General features: G+C 48.3%; 1 protein-coding gene across 2 annotated transcripts in view; it reads right to left on the bottom strand.

Annotated features, from left to right (window-relative positions):
• AP4M1 (adaptor related protein complex 4 subunit mu 1) overlaps positions 1-25,942 on the bottom strand; it is a 209,409-nt gene that overhangs the window by 141,326 nt on the left and 42,141 nt on the right. For both annotated transcript variants that reach the window (XR_011199886.1, XM_069217086.1), the window contains exons 8-12: positions 11,088-11,150; positions 10,892-10,958; positions 10,242-10,295; positions 9,724-9,830; positions 9,347-9,438 (exon numbers count right to left, since the gene is read on the bottom strand). Coding sequence is in view for 1 of the 2 variants with exons in the window: in XM_069217086.1 (XP_069073187.1) it covers positions 9,347-9,438; positions 9,724-9,830; positions 10,242-10,295; positions 10,892-10,958; positions 11,088-11,150 (383 nt within the window). In the remaining variant the exon portion in view is untranslated. The remainder of the gene's footprint in view (positions 1-9,346; positions 9,439-9,723; positions 9,831-10,241; positions 10,296-10,891; positions 10,959-11,087; positions 11,151-25,942) is intronic.

The raw sequence follows: 25,942 nt of genomic DNA, 5'->3' as shown, positions 1-25,942 counted from the left end.
ACAGGTAGCTTGGGGTGGCTTCCCCTCCCAAGCCTTGTAACACCGATTTCCAAGGGAGGAGAGGGTGTTGCCTCCCTCTCAGACAGGAAATCCTTTGTTCTTACTTTCCCTGCCTGAGCTGGTCAATCAGCAGGAGGGGAGAAACCTGCCTGAGGGGCAGCGCAGGCTGCCTGCAAAACCCTGGAAGACTGGTAGGAGCAATACTGGGGGATCCTCTAAGGAGCCCCCCAGAGGGCATGGAATCATACAACCAATACTGGCATTAGTATTGCGGTAGGATTCCGACATGTTTGATACCAAGCCTGCCCAAGTTCGGAGTTACCATTATGTAGCTGGATATAGGTAGTGACCTATGTCCAGTACACAGGTAAAATGGCTTACCCACACTTATGAAGTCCAGTGCAATGGAACTGGAGTTCATAGGGGCATCTCTGTTCATGCAGGGGTGTCCTTACACACAGGCACCTGCACCTTGCCCTCTGTGCTAGGAGGGCATAACATAGGGGTGACTTACAGTGACCTGTGCAGTGACCTGTAGTGAAAAGTTGCATGCACCTTTTCATGCAGGCTGCAATGGCTGATTGCAGACACACTTTACATGGGTGTTTGTGGTCCAAGCAACCAAGTTTAAGGGGAGAGAGCACAGTCACTGGGGTCCTGGTTAGCAGGATCCCAATGAACACAGTCAAAACATCCTAACAACAGGCAAAAAGTGGGGGCAATCATGCTAAAAAGTGGCTACTTTATTACACTGGGCACATGTAGTGCCCTTAACTAGGGACTTGCAAGTAAATTAAATATGCTAATTAGGTATGAGCCAATGTTATGTTTTTAAGGAGAGAGCACATGCACTTTAACCCTGGTTAGCCGTGGTAAAGTGTACTGAGTCCTAAAGCCAGCACAAATAAGGTCACAAATAAAAGAGGATGAAGGCAAAAGTTTGGGGTGACCCTTCAGAGAGGCTCTGCAAAAAGCAGGTCTCACTATCGAGGCATCAAAATGCCAAATAGGGCAGGGTAAAGTGGTTTATCCGGGCCACCTGATAGGTGGAGGCCAGATCCAGCCACTCCAGGGCAGAATCCAGACCGGTATGCTTTGAAGGGCACATTTGGTGCCCTCCTTGCATAAACCAGCCTGCACAAGTTCAGGGACCTCCAGTGCCTGCTCTGGTGTGAAACTGGACAATGGAAAGGGAAGTGACCACTACCCTGTCCATCACAGCTCCAGATGGCCCCTTGATTCTGTCATCTTGAATCCAAGGTGGGCAGAGACCTCTGGGAGCATCTGAGTGGCCGGGTCAGGCAGGTGACATCAGAGCCCCCTCCTGATGGGTGCTCACCCGTCTAGGTGACCGATCCCCCTTCCAGGGCTATTTAGGGTCTCCCTCTTGGGTGCATCCTCAGATTCGACGTGCAAGACTCCAGCAGGAATCCTCTGCAACATTTACTTCGACTTCTGGCAATTGGAACCGCAACTGGACTTCACAGGAACCTACAATCTGCAGCTACAGCAATGACTCTGCTACCCAACATTGTTTCTCCGGCTCCTTCCAACAACTGCAACATTTCCTCAGCTGTCTAATCCTCTGATGGCCGCAAATCTTCAGTCTGCATAGGAAGGAATCTCTCTTGGAGTGAAGGAGTCACTTCCCTGCATCCGCAGGCACCAACTGCAACGAGGACAGGCTACGTAGATCCTGCATCACGGATGGTGGTCCAACTTTGGTGATGGTAAGCCCTTGCCTCCCCATGCAAGACAGTGCCCCGTGCACCACTTCTCTTGCAGCTACCAAGGCTTGTTGGCATCTCCTCCAAGGGATCTTCAGGCTCAGTGTAGCTCCAGCCCCCAGCATTCTTCCCTGCGAAGCACAGCCCTCTGTGTGCTTCTCCTGCGACGTGGGACCTCTCCTTAGGTATGCTGCATGGGCCTCTCTGCGACTCCTGGGCTCCTTGCCTGTGGGTCTTCTGTGGGGCTGCCTTATCTTCTCCGGGCTCTCTGCACTGCTGAGGGTCACCGGGGACTCCCCCCGTGAGTTGAGTCCCTCTGGACCTTGCTGGTCCCCGGCAGCTCCATTTTTCCACCAACTGCGACATTTGCCTTTGCCTAGGCTTGTTGGTGATTTTTCCACACCACAGACTGACTGCAATCCTTCGTCCGGTGTGGGACGTTGACTGCATCACCCAGGAACTCTTCATCTGCTCCAGTACTGCATTGGTGACCATCTTCGTCTCACCATCGACCAACTCCTGCATTCACAGATGGGTGGGTAGGTGCTCCTGCTACCATGGACACTCCCAACGTGAGCTGGATTTGGTACCCTTCTTTTCCAGGTCTTTGTCTTCCAGGATCCACCTCTGGTTTCTTGCAGTCTTGTCTGAGTCTTGTAATATCCTTCTTGGAAGTCCTGTGGGTTGGTTTGAGTAGAACTAGTAACTTACCTCTTTCCTCCTGGTTGCTGGGGGGTACTCCAGTACTTACCTTTGGGGTTTCCTAGTACCTCTAGCTCCCCTCTACCGATTCCACTTCCTTGGGTGGGGACCCGACTTTCGCATTCCACTCTCTTAGAATATGGTTTGGTCTCCCCATAGGCCTTCAGTATTGCCTATTGCTTTTCATTGTTTTCTATTGCTTTTTATGCCTATTCCTGATTGTTACTGTACATTTATAGTGTTTACTTACCTCCTATTGGAGAATTGCCTATCAAGTATTTTAGTATTTGTGTTGCTAAAATAAAGTCCCTATATTTTTGTAACACTCTGTGGTTCTTTCATGTGTGTAAGTGCAGTGTGACTACAGTGGTATTGCATAAGCTTTGCATGTCTCCTAAATAAGGCTTGGCTGCTCATCCGCAGATACCGCTAGAGAGCCTGGCTTATAGACACTGCCTACACTTCACTAATAAGGGGATACCTGTACCTGGCATAAGGTGATAATACCATAGGTATTCACTACACAACAGACCGGCTCCCTACATTGGTGGTGCAGCAGTGGAATAAGCACTTGCAATTGCCTTACCACTCTGTCACTTGTTACTTTCCACAGGAAAGACCACTTGCTAACTAGGGGTACACACAGTACTTAGTATCAGGGATCTAGTCTCCTAAGCCCTTGCTCCAAACTTCTTTTGGGAGCCTAGCAGTTAGAGTAGTTAGGGACATCTACACCACTCTAGCAGAAGACACATCTCAGGCCCTGGACTCACCAGAGAGAGGCAAGGTATGGTGTTAGAACCCCATGGTGGAAGCAGTTTTAGTTTCAGGGAGCCTAGGGTTAGGGAGGACACTTGACTCTATGAACTTAAATAAGCTGGACCCCCTCACAAAGTGGGGGAATGACATCTACAAGTGGTTCACTGCTTTGGAGAGGGCCTGTAAGGTACAGAGGGTTCGCCAAAAGCAGTGGGCATCTATTTTGTGGCTCTCCTTCTCTGACAAGGGCAGGGACAGACTCCTTACTGGCAGGGAAGAAGATGCAGACAACTACACAGTTCTCAAGACAGCACTTTTAGATGGGTTGGTCTCACAACTGAACAATACAGAATCAAGTTCAGAGATACCAGGAAAGAGATCTCCGAAGATTGGGTAGATTTTGTGGACTGTTCTGTAAAAAGCTCTGGAAAGCTGGTTGCATGGGAGCAAAGTCAGTGATTATCAGGTCTTCTACAACCTAAACTTGAGAGAGCACAATTTGAATAAATGTGTGTTTGACTTGTTGCATCAGTACCTGGTGGACTCTGGTCTGACCTCTCACCAAGAATTGGTTAAGAAGGCAGAGAAGTGGGTCCGCACCATGGTGAGTAGGAAAACTCACACAGGGGGTGACCACAAAAAGAAAGAGGCAGGTAGGTATCAGGACAAAGGGGGGAGGGGAAGCAGACAAACAAAAAGGATCCTCCTCAGGCTAACAAAACTCTTCTGGGGTGGGTCTAAGTCCTCTTCCTCTAACAACAAGAAGAAACCCTGGTGCTACCTTTGTAAGAATACAGGCCATAGGGCAAGTGACAGTACTTTCCCTAAAAATAGTACCATGCCTACTACCCCTACTACTACCACCACTAGTACCCCTAGCACCCCTAGTAGTAGCAACAAAAGTGGTAGCAGTAGTCAGCGCAAAAGTGTAGTTGGGTTCACCTTTGGTTCTGTAGTGAGACCTGGGGTGGATATAGAAACCTCTGAGACACCTTTTGTTTCTCAGGGTGGCCCTGGCCGTGCCACCCTAGCTGCTTGTCCCCTTAACATCGATAGGTACAAGCAGCATATCCTGGTAAATGGTGTTGAGGCTGAGGCATACAGGAACATAGGTGCCAGTGTCACCATAGTAACGCAAAAGCTAGTGTCACCTGAACAACGCCTACTTGGTCACAAGTACCAAGTCACTGGTGTGAATAACTCCACTCAGTGCCTCTGCATAGCTATGGTAGATTTTAGCTGGGGTGAAGTTACTGGCCGTAACAGGTGGTAGTCTCCTCTACCCTACCTGTAGAGTGCCTCCTAGGTAATATCCTGGAGACCTCAGCTTGGGCTGAAGTAGAGTTTCAAGCCCATGTAGCCATGCTGGCATTCCCAAACACCTCCTTGACCTGTCCTCTTTGTTCTTTAACCTGTTTTGAGGTTAAGGAACCCTGGAGCCTGGAATAATAGCCCAGGACACTCCCTAACATCAAAGACAGAAAGGCTACAAAGTTACCTCCTGTCCAAACTCCCACTGAGGATCCCACTTCTCTCAGAGAGGCACCCACTTCCTGAGTGGAAACTACAACACAGGAGCCTAAATCTGTACCAGCTGAGATCCTATGGGTAAAATAATCCTTCCTAGAGAACACTAAGGTAGAACAGCAATCCTGCCCTACCTTAGAAAGCTTGAAACAGCCATGGCAACCCTGGCCTTCTCTACACCTGTTAGGGAAACAAACCTGTCCACCTCTAGAGCCCTTAGGGCAGCACCCCCGTCCTGCTCTAAACCCCTTAGGACAGCAACCTTACTCTACCTCAGAGCCATGGGGACATCAATCCTGTCCTGCCACAACCTTCACCTAGGGAACTAGAGGGCCCACAGTTTAGACACATTACAGGACAAAAACCCAGACTGATCTGATTGGATTGGTCCAAGTCACTACAGGGAAGGGGTGACACAGTGGATAATACTGGGAGTACCACTCTAATGCAGAGGTACTCTCCAGATATTTCCACTTAGACAATAAAGACTAATCTGGCCAAGGTTAGCCTTATTCTCCTTCGCTGGGGGGAGGGGTATGTAAGAAAGTAGCCTGTTGTCAGTATGTTTTGACTGTGTTCACTAGGATCCTGCTACCCAGGACCCCAGTGACTGTCCTCTCTCCTATTAAACTTGGTTGCTTGGACCCCAAACACGTCACAATTGGCATATTGGTGCACCATTACAATTCCATAGGATATGGTACCCAGGGCATTGGGGCACCAGGGGTTTCCCATGGGCTGCAGCATGTATTATGCCACCCATGGGAGCCAATGTAAAATGTGTCTGAAGGCCTGCCATTGCAGCCTACATGAAAAGGTGCATGCCCCTATGGTAGGCCCTCCTAGCCCAGAGTGGAAGATGTAGGTACCTGTGTGTGAGGGCACCCCTGCATGAGCAGAGGTGCCCCCACAAACTCCAGCTCCATTTTCCTGGACTTCGTAAGTCTGGGGACGCCATTGTGTGTACTGTGTCCAGCTACATAATGGTAACTCCGAACCTGAGTATATTTGGTATCAAACATGCCGGAATCATATCCCAATACTGCCAGTATTAGTTGTATGATGCCATGCACTCTGGGTGTTCCTTAAAGGACCCCCAGCATTGCTCCTAACAGCTTATTGGGTTTTCCATGCATCCCACGCTGGTGCAGCCCCTCAGACGGGTTTCTGTCCTTCTGCTGCTTAACCAGCTCAAGCCCAGGAAGGCAGAACAAAGGATTTCCTTTGGGAGACTGAGGCAACACCCTCTCCCTTTGAAATAGGTGTTACATGGCTGGGGAGGGTAACCCCCCAAGCAACTGGTATGCGTTGAAGAGCACATTTGGTGCCCTCCTTGCATAAACCAGTCTGCACCAGTTCAGGGACCTCTAGTCCCTGCTCAGGTGTGAAACTGGACAATGGAAAGGGGAGTAACCACTCCCCTGTCCATCACCACCCCAGGGGTGGTGCCCAGAGCCCCGTTGGGTGGCCACTCAATTCTGCCATCTTGAATCCAAGTCGAGCAGAGGCCTCTGGTAACATCTGAGTGGCCAGGTCAGGCAGGTGAAATCACTGCCCCCTCCTGGTAGGTGTTCACCTTGCTAGGTGACCAATCCCCCTTCCAGCGCTACTTAGGGTCTCCTTCTTCGGTGGGTCCTCAGATTTCATGTGCAAGATTCCAGCAGGACTTCACTGCAACGGTTACTTCGACTTCTGGCAACTGGAACCGCAATGGGACTTCAAAGGAACCTGCAATCTGCAGCTACAGCGACGACTCTGCTCTTCAACATTGTTTCTCCGGGTCCTTTTAGCAACTTCAACATTTCCCCGGCTCCTTCCAGCAACTACAATATTTCCCTGACTGTGCATCCTCTGAGGGTGACAAGTCTTCAGCCTGCACACGAAACAAGAAGGAATCTCCCTTGGAGTGAAGGAGTCACTCCTCTTCATCCGCAGGCACCAACTGCAATGACGACCGTCTGCGTGGATATCCTCTCCTCCAGAGCTGTGTCAATCCTGCATCACAAGTCGTAGTCTGGAGTGGTCCCCTAGGTGCTCTCTACTAGCTGTCCAACTTGAGGGCCGGTAAGCCCTTGCCTGTCCACGCAGGGCAGTACCCCTGTGCACTGTGACTCTTGCAGCTACCAAGGCTTGTTGACATCTCCAATGGATCTTCAGGTTCCATCTAGCCCCAGCCCCCAGCACTCCGCCCTGCGATGCACAGCCCTCTGCGTCCTTCTCCTGAGATGTGGTCCTTCTATCTAGGTGTGATGTGCGGGCCTCACTGCGACTCCTGCGCTGGCTGCCTGTGGGTCGCCTGTAGGGGCTTCTTCCTCTGACTCTCCTCACTGCTCAGGGTCACCCGGGACTCCCATCCGAGGGTTGAGTCCCCCTGGACCTTGCTCCGCATTTCTTCATCCACGACATTTGCCTTTGCCAAGGCTAGCTGGTGGTTCTTCCACACCACTGACCGACTGCAATCCTTCCAGTGTGGGATGTCGACTGCATCACTCCAGGAACTCTTCAGCTGCCACAGGGCTGCACTGCTGAGTGTCTTCGTCCACATCGACATGGTCCTGCATCCACAGACAGGTGGGTAGTGGCTCCTGCCACCACCGGACACTCCATGGTGAACTGGACTTGGTACCCTTCTATTCCAGGTCTTCTTCTTCCAGCATCCACCTTTGGTTTCATGCAGTCTTGTCTGGGTCTTGCAATAGCCTTCTCTGAAGTTCTTTTGGTGGATTTGGGGCGGACCTTTACGTACCTTTTTTCTCCTGTTCGCTGGGGAGCACTCTGGTACTTACCTTGTGGGTTTCCTAGCTCTTCCAGCTCCCCTCTACCGATTCCACTTCCTTGGGTGGGGGCCCGACTTTTGCATTCCACTTTCTTAGTATATGGATTGGTCCACCCCAGGCCTTCAGTGTTGTCCATTGCTTTTACTGTTTTCTATTGCATTCTATGCTAATTCCTGACTTCTACTGTCCATATAATAGTGTGTTGACTTATCTCTAGTTGGGGTATTACCTATATAGTTTTTTTTATATTTGTGTCACTAATATAAAGTACCTTTATTTTTGTAACACTGTGTGGTTCTTTCATGTGTTCAAGTGCTGCGTGACTATAGTGGTATTGCATGAGCTTTGCTGTCTCCTATAAGTCTTGGCTGCTCATCCCCAGCTACCGCTAGAGAGCCTGGCTTCCTAGACACTGACTACACCTCACTAATAGGGGATACTTGGACCAGGTATAAGGTGATAACACCATAGGTGCTCACCACAAACCAGGCCAGCTTCCTACACCATGCTTCTAAATAAGGCACCTGTGGGTAAAGTATCCATCTCTTTGATATGTGTTATATCTACCCATTTCTAATGTGACACTGGTTCTTAATGCACCCAGTTGTGTGCTGCACAACATCACAATGTGCTACTGTTTGTGTATCTCGCCAAACATATCAAGGGTGTTGTCCAAATGGCTGATGTGCAGTTACACAGGAGAAACACACATTAATGGTCAGAACTGCTAAATACAACCAGCCTAATGATTCCCCGCACCTTAGACCTGCTTCACCAATAGCTTCGGACACCTAGGGGGTGATTCCAACCTTGGCGGGCGGCTATCGCAGCCCGCCAGGCGGAAACCGCCATGCGGCCGCAATAACGCGGACCCCATTCCAACATTCCCGCTGGGCCGGCGGGCGCTAACCAAGTTAGCGCGCGCCGGCCCAGCGGGAATGAGGCCGCAACACAGGAGCCGGCTCAGAATGGAGCCGGCGGTGTTGCGGCCGTGCGACGGGTGCAGTTGCACCCGTCGCGCTTTTCACGGTCTGCTAGGCAGACCGTGAAAAGCTGGCCGTGGCCCTGTTAAGGGACCCCTGCACTGCCCATGCCAGTGGCATGGGCAGTGCAGGGGCCCCCAGGGGCCCCAGGACACCCCTTACCGCCAGCCTCTTGCTGGTGGTGAAAACCGCCAGAAACAGGCTGGCGGTAAGGGGGTCATAATCCCCAGGGCAGCGCTGCTTGCAGCGCTGCCCTGGCGGATTATCCCAGCCGGGGCAAAAACGGTGGAAAACCGCCAGCTCCGGCGGGGCGAGCTGCGGTCAGAATGGGGATTGAAGCACCGCCAGCCTGTTGGCGGTGCTTCCGTCATTCGTGCCCTGGCGGTCCAAGACCGCCAGGGTCAGAATGACCCCCATAATCTCTAGGGTTTACATAAGGATGACCGCCCACTCTTGATACTATTTATTGACCTCAGTTTGTCCAGTGGCGCCATAGCGCTTTGTGTATCTGTCCTGTGACATCTCGTGAACCTGCACACAAGCATGGACCCCCAATCTTGTCTTAATCCAATAAGAAGGGCTAATGTAGTTGGCTTCTGACACTATGCCAAGGTCTCTCAGCTACAGAGTCTGCTACTCCATGCTCGTTCCGCATTACCACAAAGCACCTGCCTTCTCAGAGTCCTGGGCCTTTACAGAAGCTACCGCTGCTGGAAAGTATTGAGCACAGACTACAATCTATTTGAGTTCAGCTGACCCGTAAAAATGATCCTCCTTGCCAGCGCCCTTTAAACTGCCTGACGCCACTCCTGGTCGCCAGAGAGTTGGCCTCCGGCTCCACAGCCTCGCGGTGCAGGGGACGGGTACTCACTTGCTGCTGATGTGCCGCTCGACTGTCGGGAACAAGTGGAAGGGCAGCGCCGAGGGGACGTCCTCCGAGATCTGGTACTGCATGAGGGACAGCTGCAGCGGGGACAAAGGGAGGTTAGGAACGTCAGTATCCAGGACATGTCCTCATTAACCCTACTCGTAGGACTGGCCCGAGCACCGCGCTCATCCTGCTAACGGGTCCCGAGAAACAACTGCTATGCGCCCTCCACTAATGGGTTAACTTTTCTTTGTGGTCCCTCAGTCATAAAATCCCGTTGTGATGGCTAATTAATTTACATTTATCTGTTCAAGGGGTCATATTTAAACATTACTTCTGACTGTTGGGGTAACTTTTAAAACTTGTTTGACAGACCATACCTCTCCCTGCGAGGGATTAATCTTTAAAATCCGGTTGCTCTCAAATTCATCCAGTTTTACAGTCTCGTGGAATTGGCACTCGTCGACCCGCACAGCCGTGCCATACCCTTGGAGAAAAAAAAAGAACCATCACCCTCGCAGCACCAGGAAACAAGTGCGAGACAGGCCACAGCAGCCCAGCCACAGATGGGAAAGCAACCAAAGAGCCTCTGTGCCCGTCTGCATCCTACATGTGTAGGCCCCATAGCTGCATAAGCACTGGACCGCCAGCATAATACAACTATCCCCCCTCAGGTGATTCCATCACGGTGCTTTCAGGTCCCAGTCCAAGCAGAGCAGGGGCAGACCCACCCACATTGTCACAGTTAAAGGATTAAGAGAAACACCAAGTGAGAGGTCATCTGGTTCCCCTAAGAGGCAGAGGGAGACATTGAATGGTGGGCTGTTACAAAAGTGCCCTCGGGGGGGAAAAGGAATCTGCTTCTTAGACAGTAACCTTTAAAATCTTCTGCACTCACCTCTCAACTCTGACTTCCCCACGCAGAACTCCTCTGTCAGGCCAATTCGTATTTCTAAAGCAGGGTCAGAAAATAAAATCAATACATGCTGCACATTCATTGTGACCCCCTCCCACCCCAACCTGCCCAGGGAACATTATGGTGAGCTTCACACAGAATACAGCGTTAGGAAACAGGTCCTGGGATTTCTGTAATGCAGGTAACTCTCCCAGTGCGACCATTAGATATACACTTGGAGTTCTGGGATTCGATTCATCACACATGCTGCCGCACTACTGAAGGAAGCAGGTCCTGGGATTTCTGTAATGCAGGTAACCCTCCCAGTGCGACCCCTAGATATACACTTGGAGTTCTGGAATTCGATTCATCAGTATATGCTGCTGCACTACTGAAGGAAGCTGGTCCTGGGATTTGCAAGTAACTCTCCAAGTGGGACCATTAGATATACACTTGGAGTTCTGGGATTCGATCCATCACACATGCTGCCGCACTACTGAAGGAAGCAGGTCCTGGGATTTCCGGGTGCTATAGAGCACTCCCTGTGCGGTGTACCTGTGCGGCCTTCTGACTGGTCAGACAGAACAAGCTGAGTAATGGAGGTTACAGCAGGGAGACTGAGAAGCAGGTTGCATCTCTAGTTTGTTACTAACCTGAGCAATTTGGAAGAAAGCTCTTCAGACGAAGCTCTCCGTGGATATCAGCCTTCATCAATGAGCCCTACAAGAAAATAAAGGAGACAAAGTGCTTGCAAGAATTCGCAGGCTATTTTGGGATCTGTGGATGATAATTCCTTAGTCTATCCCCATTCTGCACAGCTCTCCATCTGCAGCAATGGTGAGAACTTACATTTGATCCAATGACCACTGTCAGCCGCTCAATCACATCTAGGAAGATCTCGTTTTTAAAACCCTAAAACCAAAACAGATAACATGTTTTTAAAAACTGGAGCACATAGTTATACTGAACTCTTCAGAGCTGCCAAAAAGAGTCAGAGTTTCAACTACTGCTGTACAACAGGCACATTCAATGAACAGGGGATGGGGACAGACCGAGTACAGTAACATGAAATATTACAAAGAGTATAGGCTTTTCTACCCAATAGGGGCCCAGGTGTATGCTCACAGGATGACTGTAGTAGAGTTAGCTGTATTTATCTGTGGCACATGTCTGAGAACATATATGTATATAGATCACCGCAGAAAGGCAAGCGCATCTTGACTGCATGAAACTGTTCTATGTCTGATAATATGTACTTCATCATGATACTGTCATAGATAGTTCTAAACAATGAATAACCTTTTCCCCAACGTGTGGTACTCATCAACACTTTAAGAATGTATAACTGTCTTAAAAAAATAAAAAATAAAAACAGAGTATAACTCGCACCGCCATAAATTTCAGATATCATCAGTGACTTAATATGTGAGATTATATGCAGTGCATTCCAGCACTGCAAGTTATACTTATGTCAGTTACATGTAACTGGCGAATTTCCCTCATTTTATCATTTTTAGGTGGTTCTTTTTCAGTGAATTTTTAGGGTTTTTAGGTAAATTAAATTCTTGCTACCTTCCTCACTTTTAACTTCAGTGCAACCTTTGTATTTTTTCAGTGTTTTTTTTAAAGTAATATGTTAATACAATACTGCGGACAACACCTCAGATTGTGCAACCATGGCCCTGTTGGTTGCCAACACCTTGCTGCACACAGCCAAAGACCACAGAACCATGCCCCACATTTTTGTAATTTTTTTTATAACTCCTGCGACAGCCCCAAAGGGACAACACCCAGGACCAAAACTAACCCAAAAAAGTTTTTCTAGAATTTTCCGCCTGGTGGCGTCCCTCTGGGCTAGCAGGTTAACGGCATCCCTACCCTGGCCCCATGAGAATTTTTGTTTGTGAGAAAACGGACACAGAGTTCGTGTGTCCTAAAATAGTGGCCACAACATTTTTCTTCATGTTGTGACCGCTAATCACATTGCGTGGTAATGCAGGGTAAACCAATAGGATTGTAGGTTTTGCCGTTTTTCCTCGCTGGACTCCTACCGCAATAGATAGCTATATATTTTTAAACTTAATTTCTCTAAAACGGCTGAAATTACACCAACAAAAAGAACACTTTTAGAGTAAAGGTGTAGCTTTCTGCTAAATTCGGTGTAATTCTGTTCAGGGGGTTTTCCCGGATAGTTGTCTAATTTTTCTTATGTTAAATGCATGGAGAAAAAAGGTTTTTTGGTTCCCTTTTTTGTCGGTCTCTGCTTGACGAATCAGCCCAAAACTTTCTAGGAAGGAGCTGAGGTCGATGAAAACTTTGTTTTTCCAAAGTTTCAGGAAGATTCGTCCAGTGGCGCTGAAGTTCTTAGCAAAATAAAAAACTCTTCCTAAAGAAACTGACTCTCTTATAAATACACATTGGAAACCACCACAGTTTTTTTATATGCTTGATTTATTGTCGTTACATCATAAAACTGGTGAGGCTTAAAAAATATATATATCAGCTATTAAACTTTTTTTAATGTGCTTTTTTTAATTCAAAAAAGAACAAAAGAAAAGGAAATTGGCAACGTCAGGGTCATCTTCATAATGTTGAAAATGGAACACTGCGACATTTAAACTACGCAGCAGTGCTACTGTCCTGCACAGACATTAGTTTTTTTTCTGCCTCCTGTGACAAAAGAGCTCAACTCTGGCACACCCGACAGGACTACTGTGCTCTTCTCACTTTTTAAGCATTTACTCGATATCTCATAGTATTTAGCACAGGTAACTGGAATTAGAAAAAACGTTATGGTTAGAAAACTTTTCAGACTCCTAAGTTTTTACATTGTAAAAATACTACTCTGTGGACACAAATCCTGTGTTTTTGCAAATTGGAAAATCTAAAGGCTTAGTTGGCCATCGTGAATATGGACAGAATGAGCTTAATAGCGAATATTTATTTTGAATGAGCCCACGCCAAGGCATCATTCCTTAATCTTTCTCTATGAGGCGGAGCTCTAAGAGCTGGTCCAAACATTCGGTCAGTGCACATAAAGTCTGCTATTAACCCTCCATCTTCCAGGACACACTGCACATATCTTGCTGAGACAAACAGCTTTTTAAGTGCACAAAATGGTCTTGGGTAACATTTGCACTCCACAGCCATAACAGTCCACAGTCTTAGAGACTATCGCCTTTTACTGTACCCCGTGAGTCCAATGCAGCACCAAAGTTTAGCACTCCATCACTGTAGCCTGCTTGGTATAGGGCTCGATTCATCAGGTGCAGGGAGTTCCATTTGTGCTGGAGAAGGCTTCCAAGGGTAGTCTAAGCATTGGGACGTTATCGCCTGGGTGTTGTGGACGGTCATTACTGTAGCTTCGCACTGGTGGTCATCGCGGGCTGTTGATGCTGTAACCTTAAGTGCCAGTCTTGTGTTGCCGGTCACTGTGGGCTGTCATTCTTGGTACAAAGCGCGGGTTTTGCCTGAGCTTTGCATTGGTGGACATCGCGGGTGGCAGAGTGTTCGTGGTCACAAGGAGCCCAAACTTCAGTATTTCACTTTGTCCTTAAGAGGAGTACACTCTGATGCCAGCCAAGGGTTCAGGACCTGGGGAGGCACCTCCTGGGGATCAGGTATCCAGCAGAGGCCAGCAGGGCTCAGGCCGTGCCAGATGCAGCAGGGAGGCACCTGAACCTTGTTGTGTCCCAGTAGCTCACACAGGTCAGCCAGCTTGACCCTTGGAGTCACTCTGATTCACCTGGCATGAAGGCAAGCAGGTTCAATCTTTCTTCTCACCAGATCAGTACTTCTGTTACTTCCATAGGTCCAATAGTGTTATGAGTGGCTTTAAGTTTTGTTTAATAGGCTCTCAATATACTGTGCACTACAACAGTGTACAAATCGTTTCCAGACTGCAGCATAGCAAGCTCTGATGGTGGCTAATTTTGCCACTTTAGGATGTTCATATATTCAGAGGGGAAGTTTATGTACCCAAATTCTAAGATCTCTTAGCCCGATTGCTAGGCTGAGTTGTCTGGGATCCGGGTGCCTGACTGTCTTGTGATTCTGTAAGAGAAGGTTCTGCCTGTTGGGGAGCCTTTCATGGGGGACTATTGACAACCCAAGTAGGGTGCTATATCACAACAGTCATGCCCATGTAGGAGCTATTAGAATTAAGGTGAGATTCCTCACCACCTACAGAAGTAGTGGAGGGGAGGAAAAGCTTAAGCAAATATCCCTGACCAGTTCAACCGTAGTACATTGCCTTGTGACTATTTGTGATGAAACCTGGAGGCGAAGTTCTGACATTTTGCATTCTCTGCTGTGCCGAAGAGATTATGTCAGGTTTTCTCCATGAACAGAAGCGTGGCAACAGGACTTCCGGGTGGAGTTCCCACTCACGGACTTGTTGCTGTATCCTGCTTAGGAGGTCAACTAAGTTGTTGTCCACCCCTGGAAGAAATTCTTCCAGGAAGTGAATCTGATGTTGTATTGCCCACTTCCATATGCTGTGTGCTTGCTGGGATACCTGAGAGGAATGATTGCCTCTTTGTTTCTGAATGTAATGCATTGCTGCCATAATGTTGGTTTGTATGAGGACCAAGCCTTATGGCGAATATGTGTGAGAAAGGATCAAAGCACTAGCTTTACCACCAGGTGCTCCAAGAAGTTGATGTGATGTGTTTGTTGTTGAGCAGTCCATATTACTTGAACTGTTATCTTCCACTTGTGTGCCTCCCAACCTGGGAGTTATGTGTCCATAGTAATTGTCATGGGTGCAATTGAGTCCATGAAAGCCCTCCCTTCAGCAGATTGTTGCCATTCATTGAAGGGAATGATGTACTGTGGACTGAATCAACTATAGATCTTTGAGAGTGCCTTCTGCTTGTGACCATTATGACACTAGACATGTGACCATTATGACACTAGACACTCCTGTAAGGGGTCATATGTAGCCTCACATGGGGTACAATGGCTATGCAAAAGGTAATCGCGCCTACGAGATGGACTACTGTTCTAACTGGCAAGAGAGAATGTGGCTGAAAATGAGACAGTTGGCTCAGGAAATTGAGAACCATCTGGGGATTGGGGCAGGCCTTGCCCGTAACAATTTTGAAAATCGCTCCCAAAAAGGGCTCTATGGGGGGGGGGCCTCCAGATGTGATTCGGTGGCATTTATTTAAAATCCCAGCCTGTGGTGCAGGTAGATAGTGGCTTCTTTATCATGGCCATATTTATTCCTGTTTGTACTCTTATCAGCCAGTCGTCTGAGTAGGGAAAGACATGAATCCTTTGTCTTCTCAGATGTGTGGCTATTACCGCCAAACATTTTGTGAATACCCTTGGCGCTGTGGTGACCTTGAAAGGTAGAACTTTGAAAGGATAAAGATTTTCTCCTTACCGCAAAGCTCAGGTACTTATATTAAGCATGATCAATGTGAATTTGGAGGTTTACATCTCTGTGGTCGAGAGCTGTCATGAACTCGCCAACATTGGGATGACATCCTGTAGGGTTATCATATAAAAATGTTTGAGACAATGTATCTGTTGAAGGGCCTGATCTCTAAAATAGGCCTTAGAGTCCCCTACTTCTTTGGGATTAAGAAGAAGAGAGAATAGATTTATCTGCCATGATACTGCTTTGGAACTGGCTGGATAAACCCCTTTCCAAGAAGAAACTTTACCTCTTCTTTGAGAAGGTGTAAATGCTGGGGGCTGAAAATGTGTCTGCGTGGAGGTATTTTTGGTGAGTTTGATATGAGTTTGAGACAATAACTGTGCTGTACTATGGAATGCCCCTATTGGTTGGGTGTGAAAACCGCCCAATGTGTCTTGATGTTTGCCACTGGCAGGTGTTGTGTGGTCAGGGGCATGTGAAGAGAGTCACTGCTTAGTGGTGGAGGCACCCTTGGTCGGCTCCATTACTTCTGGCTCCATTGCCTCTACATTAACCCTAGCCGTAACCTCTACCTCCCTTTTCATGACAGGCCTGCGGCTGTCGCAGATAGGTTTGACCTTTATCCTCAATGAGTGCTTTACTGCCTCTTCTACCTTGCTACTTATTAAAGGACTGGAGTAGTGTGCCAGTTAATAGTGCACCACTTGCTTTAGGTGGTTCTGTATCATTTGTATTTTTCCCAATAATTTGGGCCGCATTTGCGCCGCTTTTTGATGCAAAAACAGTGCAAACGTACAAAATACAATTGTATTTTGCAAGTTTGCGCTGTTTTTGCGTCAAAAAATGACGCACGTGTGGCGCTAAAAAAGTATAAATACAGGCCTTGCTGTCTTGTGGACCAAACAAGTTTTCACAATCACAAGGAATGTTAAGCAAGTATTGTTGCACTTCTGGTTTAAAACTTGAAATGCGTAGCCATGCTTGCCTCTGTAAAATAACAGAGTTCATATGTCTAGCAGCGGAGTCCGCCGCATCCAGCCCACACATGCTGGTCACACTAGTAATGAATTTCCCTTCATTAACCATGTTCTCACCTATAGTGATCTGGGAGATGCTGGAGGAGATCCTCTATCTCATCCCACTGTGCTCAGTTTTATATAGAAAGCAATCCCACAGAGTTGGCAATTCACCGCCGCCCTCTTCCCTGCAGCATCAATTCTCATACTTTCTTTATTAGGAGGAAGAGCATCTCATCTTCTGTGATGTAGCCCTTTTGCGTGCAGTAAGTGCCACCAAAGAATCATGGGTAGGGTCCAGCAGGTCTGAAGGTGATGGCATGAACTTTCCTCTCTACTCTACCAGTAAGTACTCTGGTTTTAACTGGGTCTTGGAAAACATCTGTAGACTGTTTCAGTATAGACATTATCAATAGTAAGTATTGCACAGTTCTCTCCATTTTACAAAAAGTCTCTACTAAGAAGTCCTCCTTTTGAGGGGCTACGGACATATGGGGTATGCCGCTGTTCTTTGAATGACACTCTGGTTGTTGTGCCACAGGGTGGGAATGGTTTGATAGGGACCAGTTCGAAGTCTGGATTATCCTGTGGGGTCTACATCATAATCTTACCAGAGGCTACCAGGGCCCTGAAATCTTCTGCTTGGGATTAAAGATCTACACTCCCTATATTGTCATGTGTGCAATGTTCAGGAGAGTGCACTGGGGAGGAGTGGGTTAACAGTAACGGTGGTGGACTTGTGCTTTTATGAAGCATTGCCTTCTTCTTAGGTTGCAACACTAAAAGCTCCTCAAACTCCAGCCTTCTCTTTTTTGGAGTGGTGAGTTTCCCAGTCTTTGGATCAATTGCCCGTTGACCTTTGTCCAGGACCTACTGTAATTTTTCAAGGATAGGAGATCCTCCTCTTCCTCGATAACATGGTGTTTCAGGGCCAACTTTGTTTTTGGAACCTGGGCATCCTTGCAGGGGATTCTTTGATTTTTGCTTTCAACATCGAGTCCTTCGACGCAGAGGACTTCAGCACTGACAGCTGGTGCAATTGGAAGTGTTCAACTCTGGCACCTCAACGCTGTGCTAGGTTTTGTGGCTGAGAGCCCGATTAGGATCAAGGACTACCTCATCCCTTCTTAGCTTTGAAGCCCTCTCTCAGTATCGACTGGAACCAGTTGTTTGCGGAGCTCCAAGACCATTTGTGCACTGGGCTGCCAAGCCAAAACGCTGTAGGGCGTGGCTCTGGCAAGTCCACAGCTGTGCCTTGTATTTAGGGACTTATGTACTCTCGGCCCTTGGTGTGGCCTTTATCTTTGGCCATAACGTCTTTGCCGGTTGGATGACTGGTTCTGCGAGGATGGAGATGGAGGGTTGGCCTTCCTCTCATAGTCACTGTCTCCGCTGTTGACATCGGAGTCTCCAGAGCCGATGTAGTAAGGACAACCTGCCATCTCAGCCCCTTCATCTTCTTCCTCCATGCCAACAATCTACTGCTCTGATACCTCGATGTTCAGTGGTGGTTTCCATGCTGTGTTGGCGAGGCGTCAATACCAACGGTAACGTAGTCTTTTTATACTTAAACTGTTGACTCTCAGGACAGTTGTGTTTGGGGGAGAGTTGCAAGCTACACATTTTGTGCTGGTTGTTGTGCGGATATTTGGCATTGCACTGAAGGCACCTTTGGAATGAGGTTAGGTCCATCATCCTGTCCAGAGCACTCTCCGAACTAGGTGGAAGGCACAGAGTGTTTGAGTTAATTATCTTGAGCCTCGTCTGAGATGTTCTTATCCTGGTGCTGAATCTTCAGTGATGATGTGCGAATCTCTGAATCAGTAGGCCTTGAAAAGGTACATTAAGGGCAAGCTCTGACAAATACATCCAAGCCAAATGGCAGAGAAAAACAGTCTGAAGATGGAGCTGATGCACATTATTTAACAGAGGAGGGGTCATAGGATCTCATGTCTTTGAAGAAAAGCAAGTTGCATACGTCTGAGCCAAACACTAGATGGCCGGAGTATGCAGAGCATGTGTATCTACCGCTACACATGCATTTAAACAGCTAAATATCCCTTTGTGGATTCCTGGCACATGTATAAAAGGAAAATATGGTCATACGTGCAAATGTACTTGTAAGGAAATGCCTCCTTGGCATGGTTGCCCCCTGACTTTTTGCCTTTGCTGATGCTATGTTTACAATTGAAAGTGTGCTGAGGCCTGCTAACCAGGCCCCAGCACCAGTGTTCTTTCCCTAACCTGTACTTTTGTATCCACAATTGGCAGACCCTGGCATCCAGATAAGTCCCTTGTAACTGGTACTTCTAGTACCAAGGGCCCTGATGCCAAGGAAGGTCTCTAAGGGCTGCAGCATGTCTTATGCCACCCTGGAGACCTCTCACTCTGCACAGACACACTGCTTGCCAGCTTGTGTGTGCTAGTGAGGACAAAACGAGTAAGTCGACATGGCACTCCCCTCAGGGTGCCATGCCAGCCTCTCACTGCCTATGCAGTATAGGTAAGACACCCCTCTAGCAGGCCTTACAGCCCTAAGGCAGGGTGCACTATACCATAGGTGAGGGTACCAGTGCATGAGCATGGTACCCCTACAGTGTCTAAATAAAACCTTAGACATTGTAAGTGCAGGGTAGCCATAAGAGTATATGGTCTGGGAGTATGTCAAACACGAACTCCACAGCACCATAATGGCTACACTGAAAACTGGGAAGTTTGGTATCAAACTTCTCAGCACAATAAATGCACACTGATGCCAGTGTACATTTTATTGTAAAATACACCACAGAGGGCACCTTAGAGGTGCCCCCTGAAACTTAACCGACTATCTGTGTAGGCTGACTAGTTTTAGCAGCCTGCCACAAACCGAGACATGTTGCTGGCCCCATGGGGAGAGTGCCTTTGTCACTCTGAGGCCAGTAACAAAGCCTGCACTGGGTGGAGATGCTAACACCTCTCCCAGGCAGGAATTGTCACACCTGGCGGTGAGCCTCAAAGGCTCACCTCCTTTGTGCCAACCCAGCAGGACACTCCAGCTAGTGGAGTTGCCCGCCCCCTCCGGCCAGGCCCCACTTTTGGCGGCAAGGCCGGAGAAAATAATGAGAATAACAAGGAGGAGTCACTGGCCAGTCAGGACAGCCCCTAAGGTGTCCTGAGCTGAGGTGACTCTAACTTTTAGAAATCCTCCATCTTGCAGATGGAGGATTCCCCCAATAGGGTTAGGATTGTGACCCCCTCCCCTTGGGAGGAGGCACAAAGAGGGTGTACCCACCCTCAGGGCTAGTAGCCATTGGCTACTAACCCCCCAGACCTAAACACGCCCTTAAATTTAGTATTTAAGGGCTACCCTGAACCCTAGAAAATTAGATTCCTGCAACTACAAGAAGAAGGACTGCCTAGCTGAAAACCCCTGCAGCGGAAGACCAGAAGACGACAACTGCCTTGGCTCCAGAAACTCACCGGCCTGTCTCCTGCCTTCCAAAGATCCTGCTCCAGCGACGCCTTCCAAAGGGACCAGCGACCTCGACATCCTCTGAGGACTGCCCCTGCTTCGAAAAGACAAGAAACTCCCGAGGACAGCGGACCTGCTCCAAAGAAAAGCTGCAACTTTGTTTCCAGCAGCTTTAAAGAACCCTGCAAGCTCCCCGCAAGAAGCGTGAGACTTGCCACACTGCACCCGGCGACCCCGACTCGGCTGGTGGCGATCCAACACCTCAGGAGGGACCCCAGGACTACTCTGATACTGTGAGTACCAAAACCTGTCCCCCCTGAGTCCCCACAGCGCCGCCTGCAGAGGGAATCCCGAGGCTTCCCCTGACCGCGACTCTTTGAACCTAAAGTCCCGACGCCTGGGAGAGACCCTGCACCCGCAGCCCCCAGGACCTGAAGGACCGGACTTTCACTGGAGGAGTGACCCCCAGGAGTCCCTCTCCCTCGCCCAAGTGGAGGTTTCCCCGAGGAATCCCCCCCTTGCCTGCCTGCAGCGCTGAAGAGATCCCTAGATCTCCCATTGACTTCCATTACAAACCCGACGCTTGTTTCTACACTGCACCCGGCCGCCCCCGCGCTGCTGAGGGTGAAATTTCTGTGTCAACTTGTGTCCCCCCCGGTGCCCTACAAAACCCCTCTGGTCTGCCCTCCGAAGACGCGGGTACTTACCTGCAAGCAGATCGGAACCGGGGCACCCCCTTCTCTCCATTCTAGCCTATGTGTTTTGGGCACCACTTTGAACTCTGCACCTGACCGGCCCTGAGCTGCTGGTGTGGTGACTTTGGGGTTGCTCTGAACCCCCAACGGTGGGCTACCTTGGACCAAGAACTGAACCCTGTAAGTGTCCTACTTACCTGGTAAAACTAACAAAAACTTACCTCCCCCAGGAACTGTGAAAATTGCACTAAGTGTCCACTTTTGAAACAGCTATTTGACAATAACTTGAAAAGTATACATGCAATTTTGATGATTTGAAGTTCCTAAAGTACTTACCTGCAATACCTTTCGAACAAGATATTACATGTTAAATTTGAACCTGTGGTTCTTAAAATAAACTAAGAAAAGATATTTTTCTATATAAAAACCTATTGGCTGGATTTGTCTCTGAGTGTGTGTACCTCATTTATTGTCTATGTGTATGTACAACAAATGCTTAACACTACTCCTTGGATAAGCCTACTGCTCGACCACACTACCACAAAATAGAGCATTAGTATTATCTATTTTTACCACTATTTTACCTCTAAGGGGAACCCTTGGACTCTGTGCATGCTATTCCTTACTTTGAAATAGCACATACAGAGCCAACTTCCTACATTGGTGGATCAGCGGTGGGGTACAAGACTTTGCATTTGCTGGACTACTCAGCCAATACCTGATCACACGACAAATTCCAAAATTGTCATTAGAAATTGATTTTTGCAATTTGAAAAGTTTTCTAAATTCTTAAAAGACCTGCTAGGGCCTTGTGTTAGATCCTGTTTAGCATTTCTTTTAGAGTTTAAAAGTTTGTAAAAGTTTGAATTAGAACCTAGAACTAGTTGTAGATTCTTAAAAAGTATCCCAACTTTTAGAAGCAAAATGTCTAGCACAGATGTGAATGTGGTGGAACTCGACACCACACCTTACCTCCATCTACAGATGAGAGAGCTAAGGTCACTCTGTAAACTAAAGAAAATAACAATGGGCCCCAAACCTACCAAAATACAGCTCCAGGAGCTTTTGGCAGAGTTTGAAAAGGCCAACCCCTCTGAGGGTGGCAACTCAGAGGAAGAGGATAGTGACTTGGAGGACAATTCCCCCCTACCAGTCCTATCTAGGGAGAACAGGGTCCCTCAAACCCTGACTCCTAAAATAATAGTCAGAGATGCTGGTTCCCTCACAGGAGAGACCAACACCTCTGAAATCACTGAGGATAGCCCCAGTGAAGAGGACATCCAGTTAGCCAGGATGGCCAAAAGATTGGCTTTGGAAAGACAGATCCTAGCCATAGAGAGGGAAAGACAAGAGATGGGCCTAGGACCCATCAATGGTGGCAGCAACATAAATAGGGTCAGAGATTCTCCTGACATGTTGAAAATCCCCAAAGGGATTGTAACTAAATATGAAGATGGTGATGACATCACCAAATGGTTCACAGCTTTTGAGAGGGCTTGTGTAACCAGAAAAGTGAACAGATCTCACTGGGGTGCTCTCCTTTGGGAAATGTTCACAGGAAAGTGTAGGGATAGACTCCTCACACTCTCTGGACAAGATGCAGAATCTTATGACCTCATGAAGGGTACCCTGATTGAGGGCTTTGGATTCTCCACTGAGGAGTACAGGATTAGGTTCAGGGGGGCTCAAAAATCCTCGAGCCAGACCTGGGTTGACTTTGTTGACTACTCAGTGAAAACACTAGATGGTTGGATTCAAGGCAGTGGTGTAAGTAATTATGATGGGCTGTACAATTTATTTGTGAAAGAACACCTGTTAAGTAATTGTTTCAATGATAAACTGCATCAGCATCTGGTAGACCTAGGACCAATTTCTCCCCAAGAATTGGGAAAGAAGGCGGACCATTGGGTCAAGACAAGGGTGTCCAAGACTTCAACAGGGGGTGACCAAAAGAAAGGGGTCACAAAGACTCCCCAGCAGAAGGGTGATGAGACAACCAAAACTAAAAATAGTAAAGAGTCTTCTACAGGCCCCCAAAAACCTGCACAGGAGGGTGGGCCCAGAGCCTCTTCACAAAACAATGGGTACAAGGGTAAAAACTTTGATCCCAAAAAGGCCTGGTGTCATAGCTGTAAACAGCATGGACACCAAACTGGAGACAAGGCCTGTCCCAAGAAAGGTTCCACTCCAAACTCCCATCCAGGTAACACTGGTATGGCTAGTCTCCAAGTGGGATCAACAGTGTGCCCAGAGCAAATCAGGGTCCACACTGAAGCTACTCTAGTTTCTGAGGGTGGGGTGGATTTAGCCACACTAGCTGTCTGGCCGCCTAACATGCAAAAATACAGACAGCAACTCTTAATTAATGGGACTAGAATAGAGGGCCTGAGGGATACAGGTGCCAGTGTCACCATGGTGACAGAGAAACTGGTTTCCCCTGGCCAATACCTGACTGGAAAAACTTACACAGTCACCAACGCTGACAATCAGAGAAAAGTACATCCCATGGCAATGGTTACTTTAGAATGGGGAGGGGTCAATGGCCTGAAACAGGTGGTGGTCTCCTCAAATATCCCAGTGGACTGTCTGCTTGGAAATGACCTGGAGTCCTCAGCATGGGCTGAGGTAGAACTAAAAACCCATGCAGCAATGCTGGGTATCCCTGAACTGGTGTGTGTGAAAACAAGAGCACAATGCAAGGCACAGGGTGAACAAGTAGAGCTGGAGTCTGGAAGAATGGCCCAGCCTACCAAGAGGAAAGGAAAGTCAGTTGGGAAACCAACTGCAACACAGCAAAAGAAAGGGAACCTCTCTTCTCAGGAAGATGTTCTGCCCTCTGAGGGAACTGAGCCTTTGGAGCTTGAACCTTACCAGGTTGAGCTCTTAGGCCCAGGGGGACCCTCAAGGGAAGAGCTGTGTAAGGGACAAGAAACCTGTCCCTCTCTTGAAGGCCTTAGGCAGCAAGCTGCTGAAGAGTCCAAAGGCAAGAAAAATGGAACACATAGGGTCTATTGGGAAGATGGGCTCCTGTACACTGAGGCCAGAGACCCCAAACCTGGTGCCACTAGGAGAGTGGTAGTGCCTCAGCTGTTCAGAGAGTTCATCCTAACATTGGCCCATGACATTCCCCTTGCTGGACATTTGGGACAAACCAAGACGTGGGAGAGGTTAGTCAACCACTTCTACTGGCCCAATATGTCCAACATGGTTAAGGAGTTTTGCCTCTCCTGCCCCACCTGTCAAGCCAGTGGTAAGACAGGTGGGCATCCAAAGGCCCCCCTCATTCCACTTCCAGTGGTGGGGGTGCCCTTTGAAAGAGTGGGTGTGGACATAGTTGGTCCACTGGAACCTCCCACAGCCTCAGGAAATATGTATATCCTGGTAGTAGTGGATCATGCTACCAGGTATCCTGAAGCTATTCCCCTTAGGTCGACTACTGCCCCTGCAGTAGCCAAGGCCCTCATTGGTATCTTTACCAGAGTGGGTTTCCCTAAGGAGGTGGTGTCTGACAGAGGTACCAACTTCATGTCAGCATACCTAAAGCACATGTGGAATGAGTGTGGAGTGACTTATAAATTCACTACACCATACCATCCACAAACTAATGGCTTGGTTGAGAGATTCAACAAGACATTAAAAGGCATGATCATGGGGCTCCCAGAAAAACTCAAAAGGAGATGGGATGTCCTCCTGCCATGTCTGCTTTTCGCTTACAGGGAGGTACCACAGAAGGGAGTAGGGTTCTCACCCTTTGAACTTCTGTTTGGTCATCCTGTAAGGGGACCACTTGCCCTTGTTAAAGAAGGCTGGGAGAGACCTCTCCATGAGCCTAAACAGGACATAGTGGACTATGTACTTGCCCTTCGCTCTAGAATGGCAGAGTACATGGAAAAGGCAACCAAAAACCTTGAGGCCAGCCAACAGCTCCAGAAGTTTTGGTATGACCAAAAGGCTGCACTGGTTGAGTTCCAACCAGGGCAGAAAGTCTGGGTTCTGGAGCCTGTGGCTCCCAGGGCACTCCAGGACAAATGGAGTGGCCCTTACCCAGTACTAGAGAGGAAGAGTCAGGTCACCTACTTGGTGGACCTGGGCACAAGCAGGAGCCCCAAGAGGGTGATCCATGTAAACCGCCTTAAGCTCTTCCACGACAGGGCTGATGTCAATCTGTTGATGGTAACAGATGAGGATCAGGAGGCAGAGAGTGAACCTCTCCCTGATCTTCTGTCATCAGACCCAAAAGATGGTACAGTAGATGGAGTGATCTACTCAGACACCCTCTCTGGCCAACAGCAAGCTGATTGTAGGAGAGTCCTACAACAGTTTCCTGAACTCTTCTCCTTAACCCCTGGTCAGACACACCTGTGTACCCATGAGGTGGACACAGGAGACAGCATGCCTGTCAAGAACAAAATCTTTAGACAGTCTGACCATGTTAAGGAAAGCATCAAGGTGGAAGTCCACAAGATGCTGGAATTGGGAGTCATTGAGCGCTCTGACAGCCCCTGGGCTAGCCCAGTGGTCTTAGTCCCCAAACCTCACACCACAGATGGAAAGAAAGAGATGAGGTTTTGTGTGGACTACAGAGGGCTCAATTCTGTCACCAAGACAGATGCTCATCCAATTCCAAGAGCTGATGAGCTCATTGATAAATTAGGTGCTGCCAAATTTCTAAGTACCTTTGACTTGACAGCAGGGTACTGGCAAATAAAAATGGCACCTGGAGCAAAAGAAAAGACAGCATTCTCCACACCTGATGGGCATTATCAGTTTACTGTTATGCCCTTTGGTTTAAAGAATGCCCCTGCCACCTTCCAAAGGTTGGTGAATCAAGTCCTTGCTGGCTTGGAGTCCTTTAGCACAGCTTATCTTGATGATATTGCTGTCTTTAGCTCCACCTGGCAGGATCACCTGGTCCACCTGAGGAAGGTTTTGAAGGCTCTGCAATCTGCACGCCTCTCTATCAAGGCATCCAAATGCCAGATAGGGCAGGGAACTGTGGTTTACTTGGGACACCTTGTAGGTGGAGGCCAAGTTCAGCCACTCCAACCCAAGATCCAGACTATTCTGGACTGGGTAGCTCCAAAAACCCAGACTCAAGTCAGGGCATTCCTTGGCTTGACTGGGTATTACAGGAGGTTTGTGAAGGGATATGGATC

The sequence above is a fragment of the Pleurodeles waltl genome, chromosome 12 (assembly GCF_031143425.1).
Source record: "Pleurodeles waltl isolate 20211129_DDA chromosome 12, aPleWal1.hap1.20221129, whole genome shotgun sequence".
In the NCBI taxonomy this organism is placed as follows: Eukaryota; Metazoa; Chordata; class Amphibia; order Caudata; family Salamandridae; genus Pleurodeles; species Pleurodeles waltl.
The sequence above is the reverse complement of the archived record's forward strand: the minus strand, read 5'-3'. Positions and strand labels throughout refer to the sequence as shown.